The 19,796-nt window shown below is 48.8% G+C and overlaps 1 protein-coding gene across 4 annotated transcripts in view; it reads right to left on the bottom strand.

The window, feature by feature from the left end:
- cmss1 (cms1 ribosomal small subunit homolog) overlaps window positions 1-19,517 on the bottom strand; it is a 443,802-nt gene extending 424,285 nt beyond the window's left edge. Inside the window, exon 1 of one of the 4 annotated variants that reach the window (XM_038801753.1) lies at window positions 19,347-19,517. In XM_038801753.1, the coding sequence (XP_038657681.1) occupies window positions 19,347-19,487 (141 nt within the window). In that variant the 5' untranslated portion in view covers window positions 19,488-19,517. The remainder of the gene's footprint in view (window positions 1-19,346) is intronic. The other 3 variants (XM_038801755.1, XM_038801756.1, XM_038801754.1) reach the window with 3 other exon arrangements.
- Window positions 19,518-19,796: the final 279 nt, after the last annotated feature.

Genomic DNA, 19,796 nt, shown 5'->3' with positions numbered 1-19,796 from the left:
ACAACAGAGCTAATCACTGTGCTATCCCTGGTTTGCGGGGCCCCTCCCACATCACTCAAAATTATCCTCCACCCCCTCAAACAGCCAGCTCATCTTTGATTTTGCGAGGTGTGTCCTATACACCACCTTCAATCGTGTCAGCCCTAAAGTCGCACACGAGGTTGAGGTGTTCACTCTTCACAGCATTTCACACCACAACCCCTCTTCCATCGGCAAACCCCCACCTCTTCCTCCCACTTTACCTTAAGCCCCTCCATGGACACCCTATCCTCCTCCAGGATCCTCCCATAATCGCCAATACAACCCCTTCTTCACCCCCCGCTCTGAGTAGCCTCCAACAGCGAGGAGGCCGGCGTTATCGGGAAGATCGGGGAAATCTTCCTTGCAAAATCTCAAACCTGCAGGCACCTAAACCCTTGCCCCTGTGCCAACCCTTACTTCTCCCCCAGCTCCTCCAAGCTTGCAGATCCTTCATTTCCATATCTCCCCCTTTTGTCCCATCTGTGAAACCTCGCATTCATCAGTTCAACCGAGCAAGCCGACTTGAACCCATCATTAAGACTGGGCATGCACAAGATGCTGTTTGCCATCAACAGCAGCAGAATTGTATTCAGCCATAATCTGTAATCATGGCCTGGCATATCCCCCACTCTACCTTTAGCATCAAGCTGGGGGATCAACCCTGGTTCAAAGAACAGTGAAGGAAGCCATGCCAGAGGCACGCTGAGTAGGAAAGATGGCTAACATTGTGCCGTGAGGCTTGATGGTAAAAGATACTAAAGGTTTGTGTGTGTGAAAATTGAAACTCAGGGCAGCACAGTGGCACAGTGGTTAGCATTGATGCCTACGGCGCTGACGACCCGGGTTCGAATCCCGGCCCTGGGTCACTGTCTGTGTGAAATTTACACATTCTCCCCGTGTTTGTGTGGGTTTCACCCTCACAGCCCAAAGATGTGGAGGATAGGCGGATTGGCCAAGCTAAATTGCCCCTTAATTGGAAAAAATAATTGGGTACTCTAAATTTTTTTTTAAATGAAACTCAAGCAAATGACTTTTGTGGGAAGAGACAGAATAATTTGAAGCTGGACTTTTTATTGATAACACTTTTGCATTGAAACAGCAAAAACAAGGCTCTCTCAAGAAAGAAGAATGAATGATGCCTATGGGATACAGGATTGTTTAACTAAAACCTTATAAAAATCAGGACATTTTGAGATTTCAGCAACGATAACCTGGGACCAACATTCGCAATACAATACCCCGAGTCTGGGAACTCAGAGCAGCGCACATCCCTCCAGAGCGAGCCTGGCCAAGTTCTCTCTATCGGGTAGTAGTTTGAGTTCAACATGCGAGTCTTGAAAGTATGGTACTGTTTAAATAAGACGTTTTAGTGAGTTAAATATAGCTGTATTAAATCGCTGTATTAAATAAAACTGTTGTGGGGACCGATTTGTCTGTTTCATCAGTTGCTGCCAGCAGAGGGCAGTAACAGGCAGCATAAGGCATAGGTTAAATTAAGAGGTGTCAAACTTGTGAAACTAACACAAGACTACTTGCATGCCAAACAGTGTAAGTAGCATGCAACTGACAAAGAAAAAGTGATCCCACAACAAATAGATGAGACCTAAGCTCTTTGCTTGCCACATCATCACACGAACCATCCACACACCATCCTGCCGTGGTACTACTCATCTTCTCTACAAATGAGGTGAGGTGTATCAAACATGTACTCACTCCTTGTAAATGCAAGGGTTACTGCACATTAAAAGAAAGCAGGACTATGCACAGACTTCATGTCATGCTACCGATTCAGAATGACTTTGTGGGCAGCACGGTAGCACAGTGGTTCACATTGTTGCTTCACAGCGCCAGGGTCCCAGGTTCGATTCCAAGCTTGGGTCACTGTCTGTGCGGAGGTCTGCACGTTCTCTCTGTGTCTGCGTGGGTTTCCTCCGGGTGCTCCGATTTCCTCCCATAAGTCCTGGAAGACGTGGTGTTAGGTAATTTGGACATTCTGAACTCTCCCTTCGTGTACCCAAACAGGCGACGGAATGTGGCGACTAGGGGCTTTTCACAGTAACTTCATTTAACGTAAGCCTACTTGTGGAAATAAAGATTATACCTGTAATATAGAAAGAACAGGCGACCATCTCTGAGCCTCTGTGCACATAAGGGAAGCACAGTAGCACAGTGATTAGCACTGTTGCTTCACAGCGCCAAGGTCCCAGGTTCGATTCCCGGCTTGGGTCACTGTCTGTGCAGAGTCTGCACACTCTCTCAGTGTCTACGCGGGTTTCCTCCGGGTGCTCCGGTTTCCTCCCACAACTCCCAAAAGGCGTGCTGTTAGGTAAATTGGACATTCTGAATTCTCCCTCAGTGTACCCAAACAGGCGCCAGAGTGTGGCGACTCGGGCTTTTCACGGTAATTTCATTGCAGCGTTAATGTAAGCCTACTTGTGACAATAATAAAGATTATTATTATTATCCAGTCATGAAAAGTGGTGGAGAATTAAATCAACAAACCGAAAGAAGAGGCTCCACAAACATCACCAATCTCAATAATGGGGGAGCCCAGCACATTAATGCAAAGGAGAAGACTGAAGCATATGCAACCATCTTCAGCCAAAGTGCTAAATGAATGATCCATTTCCCTCCTCCTGACGTCCCACGCATTACAGATGCAGTCTTCAGCCAATTTACTCCACATGACAACAGAAATGTGTGAAGGCACTGGATACTGAAAAGGCTATGGATCCTGACAACATTCCAGCAATAGTACTGAATCAGTATGGATGGAAACTAGGAATAACAATAATACTGATGAATTATGCTCCAGAACTAGCCTTGCCATAGCCATGCTGTTCCAGTACAGCTGCAACACTGGCATCTATCCGGCAATGGGGAAAATTGACCAGGTTTGTCTGCCCATCAAAACAGGACAATTATCCCTCCATCAGTCTACGCTCGATCATCTGCAACGCTTAATCATCAGCAAAGTGAGAGAAGGTGTCGTTAACAGTACTATCAAGCAACACTTTGTCACAAAATGGACTACAGATTTACCAACTATCACCAGGCATATTGAACTTTTTAAAGAAGACTTGTGTTTTTAAAAAAGTACAAAAGATCCTGACGGCTGTTACTGTAAAGTGACCACTTTCTGGAAAATTCCTATGTGGATTATACTAACAGACATGTCCTGAGAACATGGAATTTCATCTCAGAAGGGGTGTCAAGGCCCACCTCAAACAGAAACACTTGAAAGAAATGTAGGTAGGGAAAATGCAATAGACTGGGCTTTAATCTCCCGTGTTTGCGAAGACAATTTCCTGGACTGTTTCCTACATCTCATAAGACATCCGAAAAGACAATCCCCTGTTGATTTATATCTCAGACTGTGTAAAACATTCTGAGATGAAAGCAGACGGCAGATGCAAGATGTGCCTATTTCCCAATTCCAGGAATTCATAGAGAAAATGGTTAAAAAACTGGCTTTAGAACAATGTGTAACAGAAGCAAGAAGCAGTCTTCAGTCACTCCTCCAGACATAGGCAGGTGATCTCTCTCTTGCTGGAGGCAAGCTGTCTAGCAGACAGGTAGCAAACAGGAAGAAACAAGACAGCCTCGTCAGTTATCCCTGCAGAGACACACAAGTGTCTCTCACAGACTACAAAACTCCCAAAGTCAGTTCTACCGAAATCATTCAATTTAACGGCTGCAACATACCACCATTTATGTCTAAGGGACAAGCTAAGGTTTCATTTGTATATTCTTTTAAATTTCACTTGGACTCTCATCATTCTTATTTCTGGTGTGTGTGTTTGTGTGTTGCATGTATTATTTATTTTTCCTCTTTTTTTTAGTAACTAATAAACTTACTCTTGCTCAAGAAAACATGGATGGTTGAATTGGCTCCTTCAAAAAAAAAATACATTTGGGTTGGGAAAATAATTTACGAGGGTAAAATTTTAAATAAACTTTTGTTGCGATCAACAAAGGGGTTGATTAAAGACAGGAGCCAACTCATTCCTCCTCACCCGGTTGTGACAACATACACAGCAATAACCTGTTCACAGATGCTCAGTTTCGGTTCCACCAGAGCCACTCAGCTCCTGACCGCCTTAGTCCAAACATGGACGTAAGAGCTGAACTCAATAACTGAGGTGAGGGGAATTGTGATCTCGGATCACATTGGGATCTCGGATCACATTGGTTCGATGTGAGGCTCAGTTTGGGACAGGTGCAAAGGCCGGGGTGGAGGTTGGATTCGGGATTCTGGCAGAAGACCAGCCGTTTTGTGAGAAGGTGAGGGTGGTGATTGGGAATTATGTGGAGCTTAATCAGAATGTTGAGGTGTCGGCGGCCACGTTTTGGGAACTTTGAAGGCAGTGATCCAAGGTGAGATTATTTTGTCTAAGGCGCATAGGGACAGGAGGAGGAGGTAGGGGCACCGGCAGCTGTTAGACAAGATAGTTGAGGTAGATAGAAGATACTCGGCGGCCCCCACGAAGGAGTTGTTGGCAGAAAGGAAGAAATTTCAGGGACAGTTTGATTGGTTGATGACAGGCAAGGCAGTGGGGCAGTATGGGCATGGGGAGAATGTGAGTCCTATGTTGGCCCACCAATTGTGGCATTAGGCAGACTCTAGGAATATTTTGCAGGAAAGGGCTGCGGCCATCTAAAATGGCCGCCCGCAAAGGATAATGGGAATTGTGGTCAGGCTGGGACCTAGACGGTACACAGCCCCTGTGTATTGTGCAGAGGGAAACCAGTCCTAACTGAAACTCACATCTGCTAAAGATCAATCACCAATTTCCCCAGGACAATGGGACACAGATTGAAACATAGCAGCAGTAGCAGACTCGGGGTGCCTATTTACCTTATTTGGGAGTACATACATGCCTTGGATAATAGCAGCTAGAACTCGCCCAACCATCGAGGTACCCGCCCCTAACTGGCCAGAATCGATTAGGGTAATCAAAACCTTCATTATCCATTGGATCCCAAGTTGGGACGGCTCAAAAGAGCGCAAAAGATCAGGGGATAAGAAGAACTGCACAACCAGTATTCAGCCTCTTTTGGGGACCGGCCTCTGCCTCACCAATCGCAGCCAAGTTCAAGGTCCCGCAATCGCTACCTGAAGAACGAGCCACAGCCGAGACGAACCTGACGATTTCCAGCCACCACACGTGAGGATCTAGATAAAGGCCTTATCTAACCTGCACAGAGCCAGTCACTTGGAAGTTAAGTAAAGGTCATTTCAGTTGTTAGGTATAGTTTAATGTGTAGCTGCATGTAGATTATTACGCATAGAACGTAGAACCAAGCCTATGTTTAATAATAAACTGTAATTGAACTAATATACTGGCTGTGTGGTCATTTGTCCAATACATGGAACATACTCCATCTTGTGGTTCAGATAAAAGAGCAACAGGGCGGAGAAGAGGGAGTTGGTATTGGAGCTGGAAAAGATAAATGAGGTGCACAGGGGATTTTACAAGAAGTTATATAAGGCTAAACTGGTTGGAGAGGCGGAAGATATGGGCAGTTTCTGGATGGGTTGGAGCCCCCAGAGCTGGAGGAGGGGAAGAGGCAGGCATTGGAGGAGCTAGTGGAGCAAAGGAAGGTGATGGGTTGTATCAGTAGGATGCAGTCGCAGCAGGAGGCAGTGAGGGAGATCAGAAGATGAAGGATATGGAAGGGGAATACCGTCTTGGATCAGGTGAGGGTGGATGGGGTGTTTGGGGACTTTTATAAGAGATTGTATGAGTCGGAACCCTCTGGCGGGGTGGAGGGAATGAGGCGTTGTTTAAGGGGTTGGAGTTCCCTAGGGTGGAGGAGGATCTGGTGGAGGGATTGGGAGCCCCCATTGGGCTGGTGGAGGTGGTGGAGGCTATGGGGGCAATGCAAGCAGTGAAGGCCCTGAGCCAGACGGGTGCCCGGTGGAATTTTATAAAATGTTTTAGGGGTACTTGGGGCCCTTGCTGGTAAGGGTGTTCAATGAGGCAAGGGAACAAGGGGTGGACCCCCTTACGTTATTTCAGGCCTCGATCTCCTTAATTTTAAAAAGGGAAAAGGATCTGGAGCAATGTGGGTCCTACAGGCCAATTTTGTTATTAAACGTGGATCTAAGTTGCTGGCCAAGATCCTGGCCTCAAGGATTGAGGATGGTGTGCCAGGGATGATAGGGGTGGACCAGACGGCGTTTAAAAAAAAAAAAATTTAGAGTATCCAATTTTTTTTTTCTAATTAAGGGGCAATTTAGTGTGGCCAATCCACCTACCCTGCACATCTTTGGGTTGTGCAGATGAGAACTTCGCAGACACGGGGAGAATGTGCAAGCTCCACACAGACAGTGACTCAAGGCCAGGATCGAACCTGGGACCTCAGCACCGTGAGGCAGCAGTGCTAACTACTGAACCACCTTGCTGCTGACCAGACAGGGTTTGTTAAGGGGAGGCATTTGTCGCCTAACATCAGGCGACTGTTAAATGTTATAACGATGCCCCCGAAGGGACGTAGTGTGGAGGTGATGGCCGCCATGGATGCAGAGAAGGCCTTTGAACGGGTGGAGTGGGACTATTTGTGGGACTTGCTGGGGCAGTTTGGGTTTGGGCAGGGATTTGTGGATTGGGTCCGGCTATTGTACCGGGCGCCGATAGCGAGTGTGCAAACGTTCAGAATATTTTAGGTTGTACCGGGGACGAGGCAGGGATGCCCACTCTCCCGATTGCTCTTTGCTTTGGCCATAGAGCCGTTGGCAATGGCGCTTAGAGCATCAAGGGACTAGCAGGGGATAGCACGGCGGGGGGTGGAGTATAGGGCACATAGATGATCTACTGCTCTACATATATAAAACCCTTTGGAAGTTATTGGGGGGATTATAGGCATTTTGGTAGGATTTGGCCTGTTCTCGGGATACAAATTGAATATGGGGAAGAGCGAGGTTTTTCTGATTCAAGGGAAGGGGCAGGAGAAGAGGCTGGGGGAGTTGCCGTTTAGAGAAGTGGGGACGAGCTTTTGGTTTTTGGGCATTCAGGTGGCGTGGGTGAGGAAGCAGCTGCACAAGCTGAATCTGGCTCAGTTTGGTGGAGCAGATGAAGGGGGATTTTGGGAGGTGGGATATGCTTCCGCTGTCACTGACAGGATGGGTGCAATCGGTGAAGATGATGGTTCTCCCGAGGTTCTTATTTGTGTTCCAGAATCTCCCAATCTTCATTCCAAAGGCTTTTTTTTAGGAGGGTGAATGCATTAATTTCGGAGTTTGTTTGGGCGGGTAAAGTCCCGCGGATGAAAAAGATGCTGCTGGAGTGCGGTCGGGGGGAAGGCGGGTTAGCTTTTCCAAATTTAATGAATTACTATTGGGCAGCGAATATACCATAGTTAGGAAGTGGGGGAGGGGTTGGTATGGGAGCAGATGGAGGCAGCCTCTTATAAAGACTCAAGTTTGGGGGCATTGTTGATGGCACCTTTACCGATCTCGCCGGCCAGGTACTCTACACACCTGGTATTGATGGCAGCCCTGAGGCAGCGGGGGCAGCACCTGAGGCTGGAGGGGGCCTCAGTTTGGGCACCGATCTTCGGGAATCATCCATTTGCACCAGGTGGGGGGCTGGACGGGAGGTGGCAACTGGCATGGTTTGGGGATCTATTCGTTCGGGGAAACCTCTTGAGCTTAGAGGGGTTGGTGGAGAAATTTGATTTACCCACCTGAATGGGTTCCGGTATTGACAGGTGAGGGATTTTGTTAGGAAGCAGGTACCATCCTTCGCCCATCTGCCGCCCCAGGGCTACAGGCCAAAGTGGTGTCAAAAACAGGGGTAGGTGAGGCTAAAGTGTCGGAAATATATAAGGACTTGATGGATTGGTAGAAAGCCCCAATAGGAGTAGTGAAGTGTAAGTGAGAGGAGTAGTTGGGGAGGGAGATGGAGGCTGGGTTGTGGGAGGAGGCTTTGAGGAGGGTGAACACGTCCTCGTTCTGTACTAGGTTTAGCCTTATTCAGTTTAAGGTGGTACACAGGGTGCACATGACTGTGGCCAGGATGAGCAGGTTTTTTGAAGGGGTGGAGGATAGGTATGGGTGGTGTGCGGGTGTGCCTGCAAATCATATCCACATGTTTTGGGCCTGTCTGAAGCTTGGGATTTCTGGCAGGGGTTTGCCAACGTTATGTCAGAGGTCTTGAAGATGTAGGTGGCTCCGAGTCCAGAAGTGGCGATCTTTGGAGTGTCAGAAGACCCGGGTGTCCAGGGGGCAAGAAAGGCCAATGTTTTGGCCTTTGCCTCCTTGGTAGCCAGACAGATCTTATTGGAGTGGCAGGATTCGGCGCTACTGAAAGCTGAGTTTGGGTGAGTGACCTGGGAGAGTTCCCCAGGTTGAGAAGATAATGTTCACCTTGAAGGTGTCTGTGGAGGGGTTTGCCCAGAGATGGCAGCCGTTCATCGACTTCTTCAAAGATAGTTAAGATGTCAACAGTTGGGGTAAAAAGGAGGTAGGGGAGCGGGAGGTGGGATGGTAAGGTTTGGGTATTTTAGATGGTTTGATTATTTGCAGCCGTGTTTGCTTGTTTTGTTTGATGGTTGTGTTTGATATATATATATATATATATATTCCTCAATAAAATATTTTTCATACAAAAGGAGGAGATTTCAAGAGGTGGGATACTTTGCACTTTACATTGGCAGGAACGGTGCTGATGGTAAAGATGACCGTCTAATCTAATCTTTATTAGTGTCACAATTAGGCTTACACTGCAATGAAGTTACTGTGAAAATCCCCTAGTCGCCACACTCCGGCCTTTTCGGGTACACTGAGGGAGAATTCAGAATGTCCAATTCACCTAGCAAGCACGTCTTTCGGGAATTGTGGGAGGAAACCGGAGAACCCGGAGGAAACCGCACAAGCAGTGACCCAAGCTGGGAATCGAATCCGGTTCCCTAGTACTTTGAAGCAACAGTGCTAACCACTGTGCTACCGTGCCGCCAATGTGCTGCCAAGGTTCCTGTTTGTCCTTCAGACCCTCCTGATCTTTCTCCCCAAGGTATTTTTCCAGAGGGTTGAGGCACTGATTTAGGAGTTCATATGGGTGGGAAAGGTACCGAGGGTAAAGAGGGCTTTGGTACAGAGGCAGAGACAGAATGGGGGACTGGTGCTCCGGAACCTGATGCATTATTACTGGGGTGGAAATGTGGAGATGAGTGAGGACGTGGGCAGAATGGGTTGGGTTGGGTGAGGAGTGCTGCAGGGGTTTAGTTTGAAGGCCCCGTTGCCATTAGCCCCAGGGAAGTAGACGGGGAGGAGTCCGGTGGTGGAGTTGACTACAGTATTAGGATATATAACCAATTGAGGCGGCATTTTAAGTTTGATAAAATTTCAGTGTTGACGCCACTGTGTGGGAACCTTAGGTTTAGGCTGGGGGGATGGACGGGATGTATGGGAAGTGGAGGGCGATGGGGCTGGGGCGGGTTAGGCATATGTTCTCAGAGGGGAAGTTTGCTGGACTGGACGAGCTGCGGGAAAGGTTTGACTTACCAAGGGGAAGTGAGTTTTGGTATATGCAGGTGCGAGGCTTTTCATAAAATGGGTGGCCGACATTCCCCCAGCAACTGGATTACGTTATTACAGCAACTGTTGCTTCCTGATGACTTGGGGGAGGGAAGGATTAGGGACATATACAGGTGGTTGGGAGAGCATGGGACAGCGCTGGTGGTAAGGATAAAGCGTAAGTGGGAGGAGGAATTGGGAAGGGAGATAGGATGGGGGCTTTTGGTGTGAGGCGAATGAACTGAACCTCCTCTTGCATGAAGATGAGCTTAATTCAGTTCAAAGTGGTGCACAGGATACACATGACTTGGGCAAGGATGAGTGGGTTTTTCCAAGGAGCAACAGATGAGTGGGAGAAGTGTGGGCAGGGGCCGATGAATCATGCTCACTTATTTTGGGGCTGTGAGAAGTTGGAGAATTTGTGGGAGGCGGTGTTTGGGGCGTTATCCAGGATAGTGGGGGCCGGGATCAGGCCAGACCCCATAGTGGCAATCTTTGGGGTTTTGGAGGAGCCAGGGCTGCTGGAGGGTAAGGGGACTGATATCCTGGCCTCCGCCACTTTGATTGCTTGGCAAAGGATCCTTTTGAATTGGAGGTCGGATACACCACCAGGGGTGGTGGCCTGGCTCGGGGATTTGTCCGATTTTCCTCGGGCGGAGAAGATTAAGCTCGCTCTGAGGGGATCAGAAGAGGGCTTCAAAGTGCGACGGAGGTCATTCGTGACTTTATCTGAGGAGCTGTTCGTCACGGGGGGGTGAAGAGGAAGGGCAGGAAGTAAAAAGGGGAAAATTGCACAAATTGTTAACTATGTTTTGTTGGACTATGTATTTTGTTGATATTGAGTATGTTTTTTTTAATAAACAATTTTATTGAGGTAATTTTGGCATAAACAAGAGCAACATTATACCGTAGTGTACAAAAAGCAAATAAGACATAATGTAAGCATCGGCTCTCCTCTTGCAAGAACATGCCTAAGCAACCCCCTACTCTACGCTACCCTAACCCCCCTCCCCTCTCCCCTGCTAAAGATTAATTCTCCGCGAAGAAGTCAACGAATGGCTGCCACCTCTGGACGAACCCTGACAGCGATCCTCTCAAGACAAACTTAATTTTCTCCAGCTCGAGAAAGCTCACCAGGTCCGAAAGCCATACTTCAGATTTCGAGAGCTTTGAGTCCCTCCATGCCAACAGTATTCATTGCCAGGCTACCAGGGAAGCAAAGGCCAAGACGCGGCCTCTTTCTCCTCCTGGACTCCCGGGTCCTCCGAAACCCCCAAAATTGCCACCTCAGGACTCATTGCTACCCTAGTTTTCAATACCCAGGACATGACGTCCGCGAATCTCTGCCAGTAAGTACCCCCTTAGTTTAGGACACACTCAGAACATGTGTACATGGTTCGCTGGTCCTCCGGCACATCTAGCACATTTATCCTCCAGCCCAAAGAATTTGCTCGTCCAGGCAACCATCATGTGGGTCCGATGTACGACCTTAATCTGGATCACTGAGCCTGGCGCATGTTGTGGTCGTGTTTACTCTACTCAAAGCGTCTACCCATATGCCGTCCTCTATCTCGCCCCCCCCCCCCCCCCCCCCCCCGAGCTCCTCCTCCCACCTAACCTTCAGTTCTTCGGTCTGTGCCTCCTCTGCTCCCATTAGTTCTTTATAGATGTCGGAGACTCTCCCCTCTGGAAACTACCCTGTCCTGGATCCCCCTTGGGGGGGGGGGGGGGGGGGGGGGGGGGGGGGAGATTCCCTCTCGCCAGCCCGAACTTCTCCTCCAACACACTCTTGCTAGGGAAGCTCCCTTCCAGGAGATTGGGGACCAAACCGATGCTCACACTTCCCCTATATGCCTCCCCCACTATCCCCAGGTCCGTAGAGCCGCCACCACTATATAGAGCTGGTGGAATATCGTGCCGGCGGGAGCGGCAGAGGCGCCATAACCACGGCTGCCAAACTGGTGCCCCCGCACGAAGCAGCCTCCATCCGCTACCAAACCGACCCCGTCCCACCATCCATTTCCTTACCATGGCTATGTTAGCTGCCCAGTAGCAGTTGCTAAAGTTCGGCAATGCCAGCACCCCCATCTCCTCGGTTCCTCTTGAGCATCGCCTTCCTCACCCGTGGGGACTTTCCCGCCCAAACATATCCCAGGATAATTTTATCTAGCCTCTTAAAGAAGGACCTCGGGATGAAAATGGGGAGATACTGAACAAGAATCTCGGGAGAATCGTCATCTGCACCGTCTGCACTCTCCCCGCTAATGACAGCGGGAGCGCATCCCATCTCCGGAACCCGTCCCTCACTTGCTCCATCAACCGGGACAAGTTTAGCTTATGCAACTTACCCCAGTCCCGCGCTACTTGTATCCCTAAATATCTGAAGCTTTCCCCTTCCAGCCTGAACGGCAGCCCCCTCAGCCTACTCTCCTAACCTCTCGCCTGCACTACCCACAACTCGCTCTTTGCCATGTTCAATTTGTATCCTGAGAACCGACCAAATTCCCTCAGGATTTCCATGATTCCGTCCAACCCCGCCATTGGGTCTGACACGTATAACAGCAGGTCATCCGCATATAACGAAACTTTATGTTCCACTCCCCCCACCGGAACAGCCCTTTCCAGTGCCTTGAACCTCTCAGAGCAATTGCCAGCGGCTCTATAGCCAGTGCAAACAGCAGCAGTCTAGTCCCATGGTGCAGTCTGAAGTAGTCAGATGTCGTCCTGTTGGTCCTCACACTAGCCTCTGGGGCCTGATATAGCAGCCTAACCCAGTCAAGGAATCCCACCCCGAACCAAAACGTCCCAGCACCTCCCATAAATAGTCCCACACAGCCCGGTCGAAAGCCTTTTCGGCATCCATTGCTACCACCACCTCTGCCTCCCTGCTCTCCCGGGGCATCATAATCACATTGAGCAGCCTCCTTAGATTGGCCACCAGTTGCCTGCCCTTTACAAACCCGGTTTGGACCTCCGCAGTCATGTCCGGTACACGTCCTCAATTTAAGACGCCAAGATCTTGGCCAGTAACTTAGCATCTGCGTTAATCAAAGAGATTGGCCTATAGGACCCACATGCCTCCGGGTTTTCATCCCGCTTCAGTATAAGCGAGATAGTGGTCTGCGACATCATCAGGGGTAAGAGCCCTCTGTCTCTTGTCTCGTTGAACACCCTGACCAGCACCAGCCCCACTATCTCGGAGAACTTTTTATAAAACTCCACCGGGTATCCGTCCGGCCCCGGGGCTTTACCCAACTGCATGACCTTCAGGCCCCCCAGTACTTCTTCAGTCCTGATCGGGGCCCCCAGCCTGTCTACCAACCCCTACCTACTCTTGGGAAGGTCAGTCCGTCCAAAAAGCGCCTCATCCCCTCCGGTTCCGTGGGGGGTTTCGAGGTGTACAGCTTGCAATAGAAGTCCCTAAACACCTTGTTCAGTCCTACCGGGTCCCCCACCAGGTTTCCCTCCCCGTCAACTACCTTTCCTATTTACCTAGCCGCTTCTCTCTTTCTTAGTTGCTGTGCAAGCATTCTGCTGGCCTTCTCCCCATCCTCGTATATTGTACCCTTTGCCCTTCTAAGCTGCTCTACGGCCTTCCCTGTAGACAACACCCCAAACTCGGTCTGCAGCCTCTGTCATTTCCTAAGTAACTCTGGCCTCGGGGACTCCGCACAGCTCCTGTCCGTCCGTAAAATTTCCTTAACCAGTCGGTCCATTTCTGCCCTGTCTGTCCTGTCCCTATGGGCTCGGATTGAAATCAGCTCCCCTCTCACCACTGCCTTCAGCACTTCCCAGAGCACCGCTGCTGAGACTGCTCCAGTATCATTTACCTGCAGGTAATTATGCATGCATTTCCTCAGCCTCTGACACACCATCTCGTCCGCCAGCAGTCCAACTTCCAGCCTTCATTGTGGGCGCTGAAAGCTATCTTTGCAAATCTGCAGATCAACCCAGTGCGGAGCATGGTCCAAGATGGTAATTGTCGAATATTCTGCACCCGTCATCCCTGTCAGCAAGTGCAGCACAGTGGCGCAGTGGGTTAGCCCTGCTGCCTCATGGCGCCGAGGTCCCAGGTTAGATCCCGGCTCTGGGTCACTGTCCGTGTGGAGATTGCACATTCTCCCAGTGTTTGCGTGGGTTTCACCCCCACAACCCAAAAGATGTGCAGGGTAGGTGGATTGGTCACGCTAAATTGCCCCTTAATTGGAAAAATGAATTGGGTACTCTAAATTTATAAAAAATAAAGAAATAAATAAAAAAAATCCCTGTCAGCAAGTCCCTGCTTATGATAAAGAAATCGATTCGGGAATACACCTTGTGGATGTGAGAATAGAACAAAATCTCCTTCGCCAACGGCCGACTAAATCTCCATAGGTCAGCCTGCCCTCCTTCTGGCCACCTCTGCGCTCAGGTCTTGGTAAAAGCGCAGGGTGCTATTATCCCAGTTGCAGCTCCTCGTGCTCTTGGCCCATTGAAGAACCTGCTCCTTATCCAGGAACCTGTGGAACCGGACCATCATCACTCGTGAGGGACCCCCTAGCCGCGGCTGCCTCACCTGTGCTCTATGTGCCCTGTCCACCTCCGGCAGGCGAAGGAACACCTCGTTCCCCAGCAGCTTCTTGAACCTATCTGCCACATACGCGGCAGCATCCAGCCCCTTGGCCTCCTCCGGGAGGCCAACGATTCGTAAATTCTGCCGGCGAGACTTGTTCTCCAGCTTTTCCAGGAGCATTTTTTGTTGGTCTCTCAACCTACGAATCTCCACGTCCGCCATCGTTTGAAAATCCGCCTGCTCCTCCACTGTCTTCTCCAGCTCCTGGATCTTCTCAGCCTGGGTATCCAGCCTTTTCTCCATTCGGTCAAACGATTTCTGGAGCGGTTCCAAATGATCACTTTTCAGTGCTAGGAAGCTCTCCTGCATAACCTGCAGCAGGTGCTCCATTGTAGGCTGATTTGGCGGCGCCGGGGTCTGGACATCGGCCATATTGGTTTCACTCATAGCCTCCCCCTTGCCTTTACTTATCCACTGCTTCAGCTGTTTGCGAGCCTTCCTACTTCTTAGTTCTATACATCTCTGTATGGATTCAGTGCCTGAGTACTATTACTTTCCAATCCAGCGCTCAAAAGCGCAAAAAAGTTGGGGGAAAAGTCCAAAAGTCCGGCCAGAGTGGGAGCCACCAAATATGCAACTTACTCCCTCATAGCCGCCACCAGAAGTTGATATTGTGTATGTTTGGAATAAAATGTCTTTGGAAAAAAAAAAGAAGTGAGGTGAGAGTGACATCAAGGCAGCATTTGACTCAGTGTGGCATCAAGGAGCCCAAGCAAACTAGAGTCAATGAGAATCGGGGGAAAGCTCTCCACCAGTTGGAATCATACTGAGCACAAAGGTACATGGTTGTGGTTGCTAGTGGTCAATCATTCCAGTCCCAGAAGCATAAGGAGTGTAGTACTCCTCAGTAGAGACGACGTGTGGAGAGATCAGCTCAGTCCATAAGAGGGTCATTCAGGAGTCTGGCAACAGTGGGGAAGAAGCTGTTTTTGAGCCTGTCAGTGCGCGTTCTCAGACTTGTGTATCTCCTGTCTGATGGAAGAGGTTGGAAGAGAGAATAACCCAGTTGGGAAAGGTCTTTGATTATGCTGCCCACTTTCCCGAGGCAGTAGGGGGAATCTGAATCAACACAAGCCTGAAATTTCATTCACCTCTGAAGTGGGGCAGGAGTAGGGGGAGAAATTGACTTGGATAGGATTATATTTGCTGGAGTTTAGAGGATTAAGGATGATCTCATAGAAACCTCTTAAATGGCAAAACGGCAAGACAGGACAGATGAGGAAAGATGTTCCCATTGGCGGCAGAGTCCAGAACCAGGGATCACAATCTAACAATATATTTAACACCACCTAGAGTGTGGTCGGTCTGTGGTATTCTCTACCACAGAAAACAGTTGAGGTCAAAATATTGTATATTTTCAAGAAGCAGTTAGATATAGCTCTTGGGGCTAAAGCGATCAAAGGGTATGAGGGGAAAGCAGGAACAGGTTACTGAGTTGGATGATCAGCCATGATCAAAATGAATGGCGGAGTAGGCTCAAAGGGTCGAACGGCCTCCTCCTGCTCCTATTTTATATGTTTCTACAATAGCCACAAGAGTTCCTCAAAAGGAGTATCCTCAGCATAACCATATTCAGCTGCTTCATTAATGGCCTTCCCTCCATCATAAAGTCAAAACTGGGGTTGTTAGTTGATGAGCGCACAAAGTTCAGCATTATTTGCGACTCCTCAGATACTGAAGCAGTCTGTGTTTATATGCACCAAAACTTCCACAATATTCAGGCTTGGGCTCATAACTGACATTTGCGCCAGACAATGACCATCTCCAGCAAGAGAGAACCTAACCATCTTCCCATGGCAATCATTGGCACTACCATACTGAATTCCCCACCATCAATATTCTGGGGGTTATCGTTGACTAGAACCTGAACCGGATAGGCCATATACATACAGTGGCTACAAGAGCAGGTCAAAGACTGGGAATTCTGTTATGACTAATTCACCTCCTGATTCCCCTAGGTTGTCCGCAAGGCGCAAGTCAGGAATGTGATCCATAGTCTCCACTAGCCTGGATGATTGCAGCTCCAACAACACCAGCACCCCATCCACCACCTTAAACATAACTTCTTCCACCACCATCTACAAGACAAATCTCAGCAACTCACGAAGACTCCTTCAATAGCACCTTCCAAACCGTGACCACTACCACCTAGAAGAATAAGGACAGCAAATGCATGGTAAAACCACCATTTGTAAGTTCCTCTCCAAGCCACACATCATGACTTGGAACTATATCACCATTTCTTCAGTCACTGGGCCCAAATCCTAGAACTCCCTCCCTAACAGCATTGTGGATGTACCTCCATCACATGGAATGCTGCAGTTCAAAGACGACGGCTCATCACCACCTTCTGAAGGGCAATTAGAGATGGGCAATAATGCTGGCCTAACCAGCAGAGCCCACATTCCAATAAAAAATTTTAAACTACGCTCAAAGGGCCTATAAACTATTTCCACCAAAGTTTTTGGGTTCCTTGTTAGTTCCAATTTCCAACCATACTGATTCCGCCTCTGTGTCTTCTGAGCTAAAGACCTTTCTTATTATTGTCCTTATGACATCCTTTACTCCTCCTCATTTTCCATACCGTCGGCCTTTCTGAAATGTTGTGGACCCTGGAACATTAATTTCTCAAACTTGGTCACCTTGCAATCATCTCTCCGCAACGGTGATTATATTAAACTCATTTATTTATATTGTGCCTCGTTTGTTATGAATGCCTCTTGCATTCAGGTAAAGAGCCTTTAATTTTTTTGACACCACTATTCTTTGCATGGACATTTCACCCTATGCACTATTACCATTAGACTCTCTGTCCCTTCCTGTTCCACTCTACTTGTCTTTATTCAAATCACTATACTGCTGTGATGTCTCAAACTTTCTCCTTGGATTTCTAAATTTCCCTTTACCTGACCACTCCCACGCCTTTTAGATTAAAGCCCTATACATAGCCCTTGTAAAAGATTCACGCTGATCTCATCCTGGTTTAAGTGGATCCCATCCTGATGAACAACTCCTTATTAGGGGCTGGTTTAGCACAGTGTGCTAAGACAGCTGGCTTGCAATGCAGAACAAGACCAGAAGCACAAGTTCAATTTGCGTTCCAGCCTCCCGAACAGGTGCCAGAATGTGGTGACTAGGGGCTTTTCACAGTAACTTCATTGAAGCCTACTTGTGACAATAAGTGATTATTATTATTATTTCCCCAGTGTCCATGAATCAAATCCCTTATTCCTAGACAAATCTTTGAACCATGCATTTAATTCACTTGTTTCCAAGATCCATTGCACTTGGCCCATAGCTCAGGTCACAATCCAGAGATTATTACTTTTGAGGTACAGAAGATTAATTTGGACCGTAAATTCACCAAATTTATCAGCAGAATATAATTCCTAGTTCTACCTATGTTGTTGGTTCTTCCGTGAGCACAACAACTGGATCCTTCCTCCAATTTGGCTCCAACCACAAGGATGTCTATGAATCTGGTAGGGAATACATCATTCAGAACTACCAGAGCTGCAAAGAACATTATTTATCTCCAGTACTACAGTATACCGTTCCCTATCTCAACCACATTCTTTTTCACTTCCCTCACTTAAGTGGGTCCCTGCACTATTGATCCACTCTGCAGTCCTTACTTTCATCCATACAGGCAGTGTACTTCGTACCTGTTGGCCAAAGGCAAAGGCAGATGCTCTTCCATCATGGAATCCTGGATCCCCATACACACAATCACACACTCCTGTCCCAGACCACTGACCAATTCTAAAGTTTACTTAATCTAAGGGGTGTGACTGCCACTGAGAATCAAATGTCCATGTAACTTTTCCTTTTTGCCTCTGGAGCTCAACAACTCTGAGCCGAAGTTGCTCAAGCTGCACTTACGGAGATGGCTGTCTGGGATTGAACTCTCATATGTTGCAATTAAAGCACATCACTTTCCCTGCCATGGCCGTCCAATTCTTTTCATTTATTTGATCAAGTAACTAGTTACTAACAGGCAACACGGTGGCGCAGTGGGTTAGCCCTGCTGCCGCACGGTGCCGAGGTCCCAGGTTCGATCCCGACTCTGAGTCACTGTCCATATGGAGTTTAGCCCCCACAACCCAAAGATGTGCAGGCTTGGTGGATTGGCCACGATAAATTGCCCCTTAACTGAAAAAATGAATTGGGTACTCTAACTTATTTTAAATAAGTAATTGGTTACTAATTTAATAAAATGATAGCAAGTTAGTTTCCCAGCTTAGAAACCAGGGAGAAACGCTCATGAGCTACCAGAAGTAAAAAAAAGCAAGGAGCACCGCCCTCCCCCCACCCCCTGCATTAAGATCCCACTAACACCAAATCCAACACTATGACATGCAACAGGAGTTGAATCCTGATTTATTTTAAATCATTATTGTAACTGTGGCATCAAATCAACTACAAACGTGGAAGGGAACCCTGCACTTGGATTAATAATAATGTTTATTATTGTCACAAGTAGGCTTACATTAACACTGCAATAAAGTTACTGTGAAAAGCCCCTAGTTGCCACAGTCCGACGCCTGTTCAGGTACACAGAGGGAGCATTCAGAATGTCCAATTCACCTAACAAGCACGTCTTTCGGGACTTGTGGGCAGAAACTGGAGCACCCGGAGGAAACCCACATAGACACATGGAGAACGTGCAAACTCCGCATGGACAGTGATCCAAGCGGGAATCGAACCTGGGACCCTGGCGCTGTGAAGCAACAATTTTGTGCTGTCCTCATGTCATATGGCAATTGTTGGGACAAAAGCCTTTACAAATCCTTACTAAATGGGTGGAGATTGGCTGCTCCAGCAGAGTTGGGGAGGCAGCAGTTGGCTCCACGTGGTCCCAATAAACATTGGTCCATTTAAAAGGAGACACCTCCCAGCACATGTTCTGGAATATCATTGCAGCTGAGCACAGTGTCCTGACCCGAACCGTCAGCTCCATTCTCTCTCCACAGATGCTGTCAGAGCTGCTGAGATTGTTCAGCATTTGTTTGGGATTCACTAACTCGTGCAATGCCCTCCCCCCCCCCCCCTCCCTAGCGGCCCTCATACATGGCACACACTTCAGAGCCAGGCTTCAAAGAGGGAGGTTAATTATAACCCACCGGGAGTGGAGAGGGTGATCTCTGGCCCCGCCACCCGGGTGTGAATGAGTGAGCCGTTCCTTCCCCGTACCTGAGGTGTGGCTTCCAACCCTGCTGCCGCTCCTGCTCCTCCTCCCCGCCCGGGCAATGCGGCGCCGACACTGGAAGGAGGATGAGGGGAGCCGAGCCGCACATTCCACACAAACCCCCCTCCCTCCCTGCAGCCTCCCATAAATGGGGGCCGGAGGCCGGGAGCGCGCGAGCGGCGGCGGAGCCCGGCCACCCCCGCGGACGCCGCCACGCGCCGGGCCGGTTATTTTCAAACGCGGTCGCTGGCGAGGAATGTCGAAAGTGCTGCGCCGAAGAGGAGACCAGCTCTTGTTTCCAGGGGAACCGGGGGGACGCAGGAAGGAGCTCAGCCCCCACCCAGTGCACATGGCGGCAACACTTAAAAACACCCCAGTTTAAAATAAACAGAGGCCTCAGCTCTCCCCCCAGAAAGAAACACCTGCACACTGTTTGCACACTAATCACCAGTAAA

This window comes from Scyliorhinus canicula, chromosome 7 (assembly GCF_902713615.1).
Source record: "Scyliorhinus canicula chromosome 7, sScyCan1.1, whole genome shotgun sequence".
Lineage (NCBI taxonomy): Eukaryota > Metazoa > Chordata > Chondrichthyes > Carcharhiniformes > Scyliorhinidae > Scyliorhinus > Scyliorhinus canicula.
The sequence above is the reverse complement of the archived record's forward strand: the minus strand, read 5'-3'. Positions and strand labels throughout refer to the sequence as shown.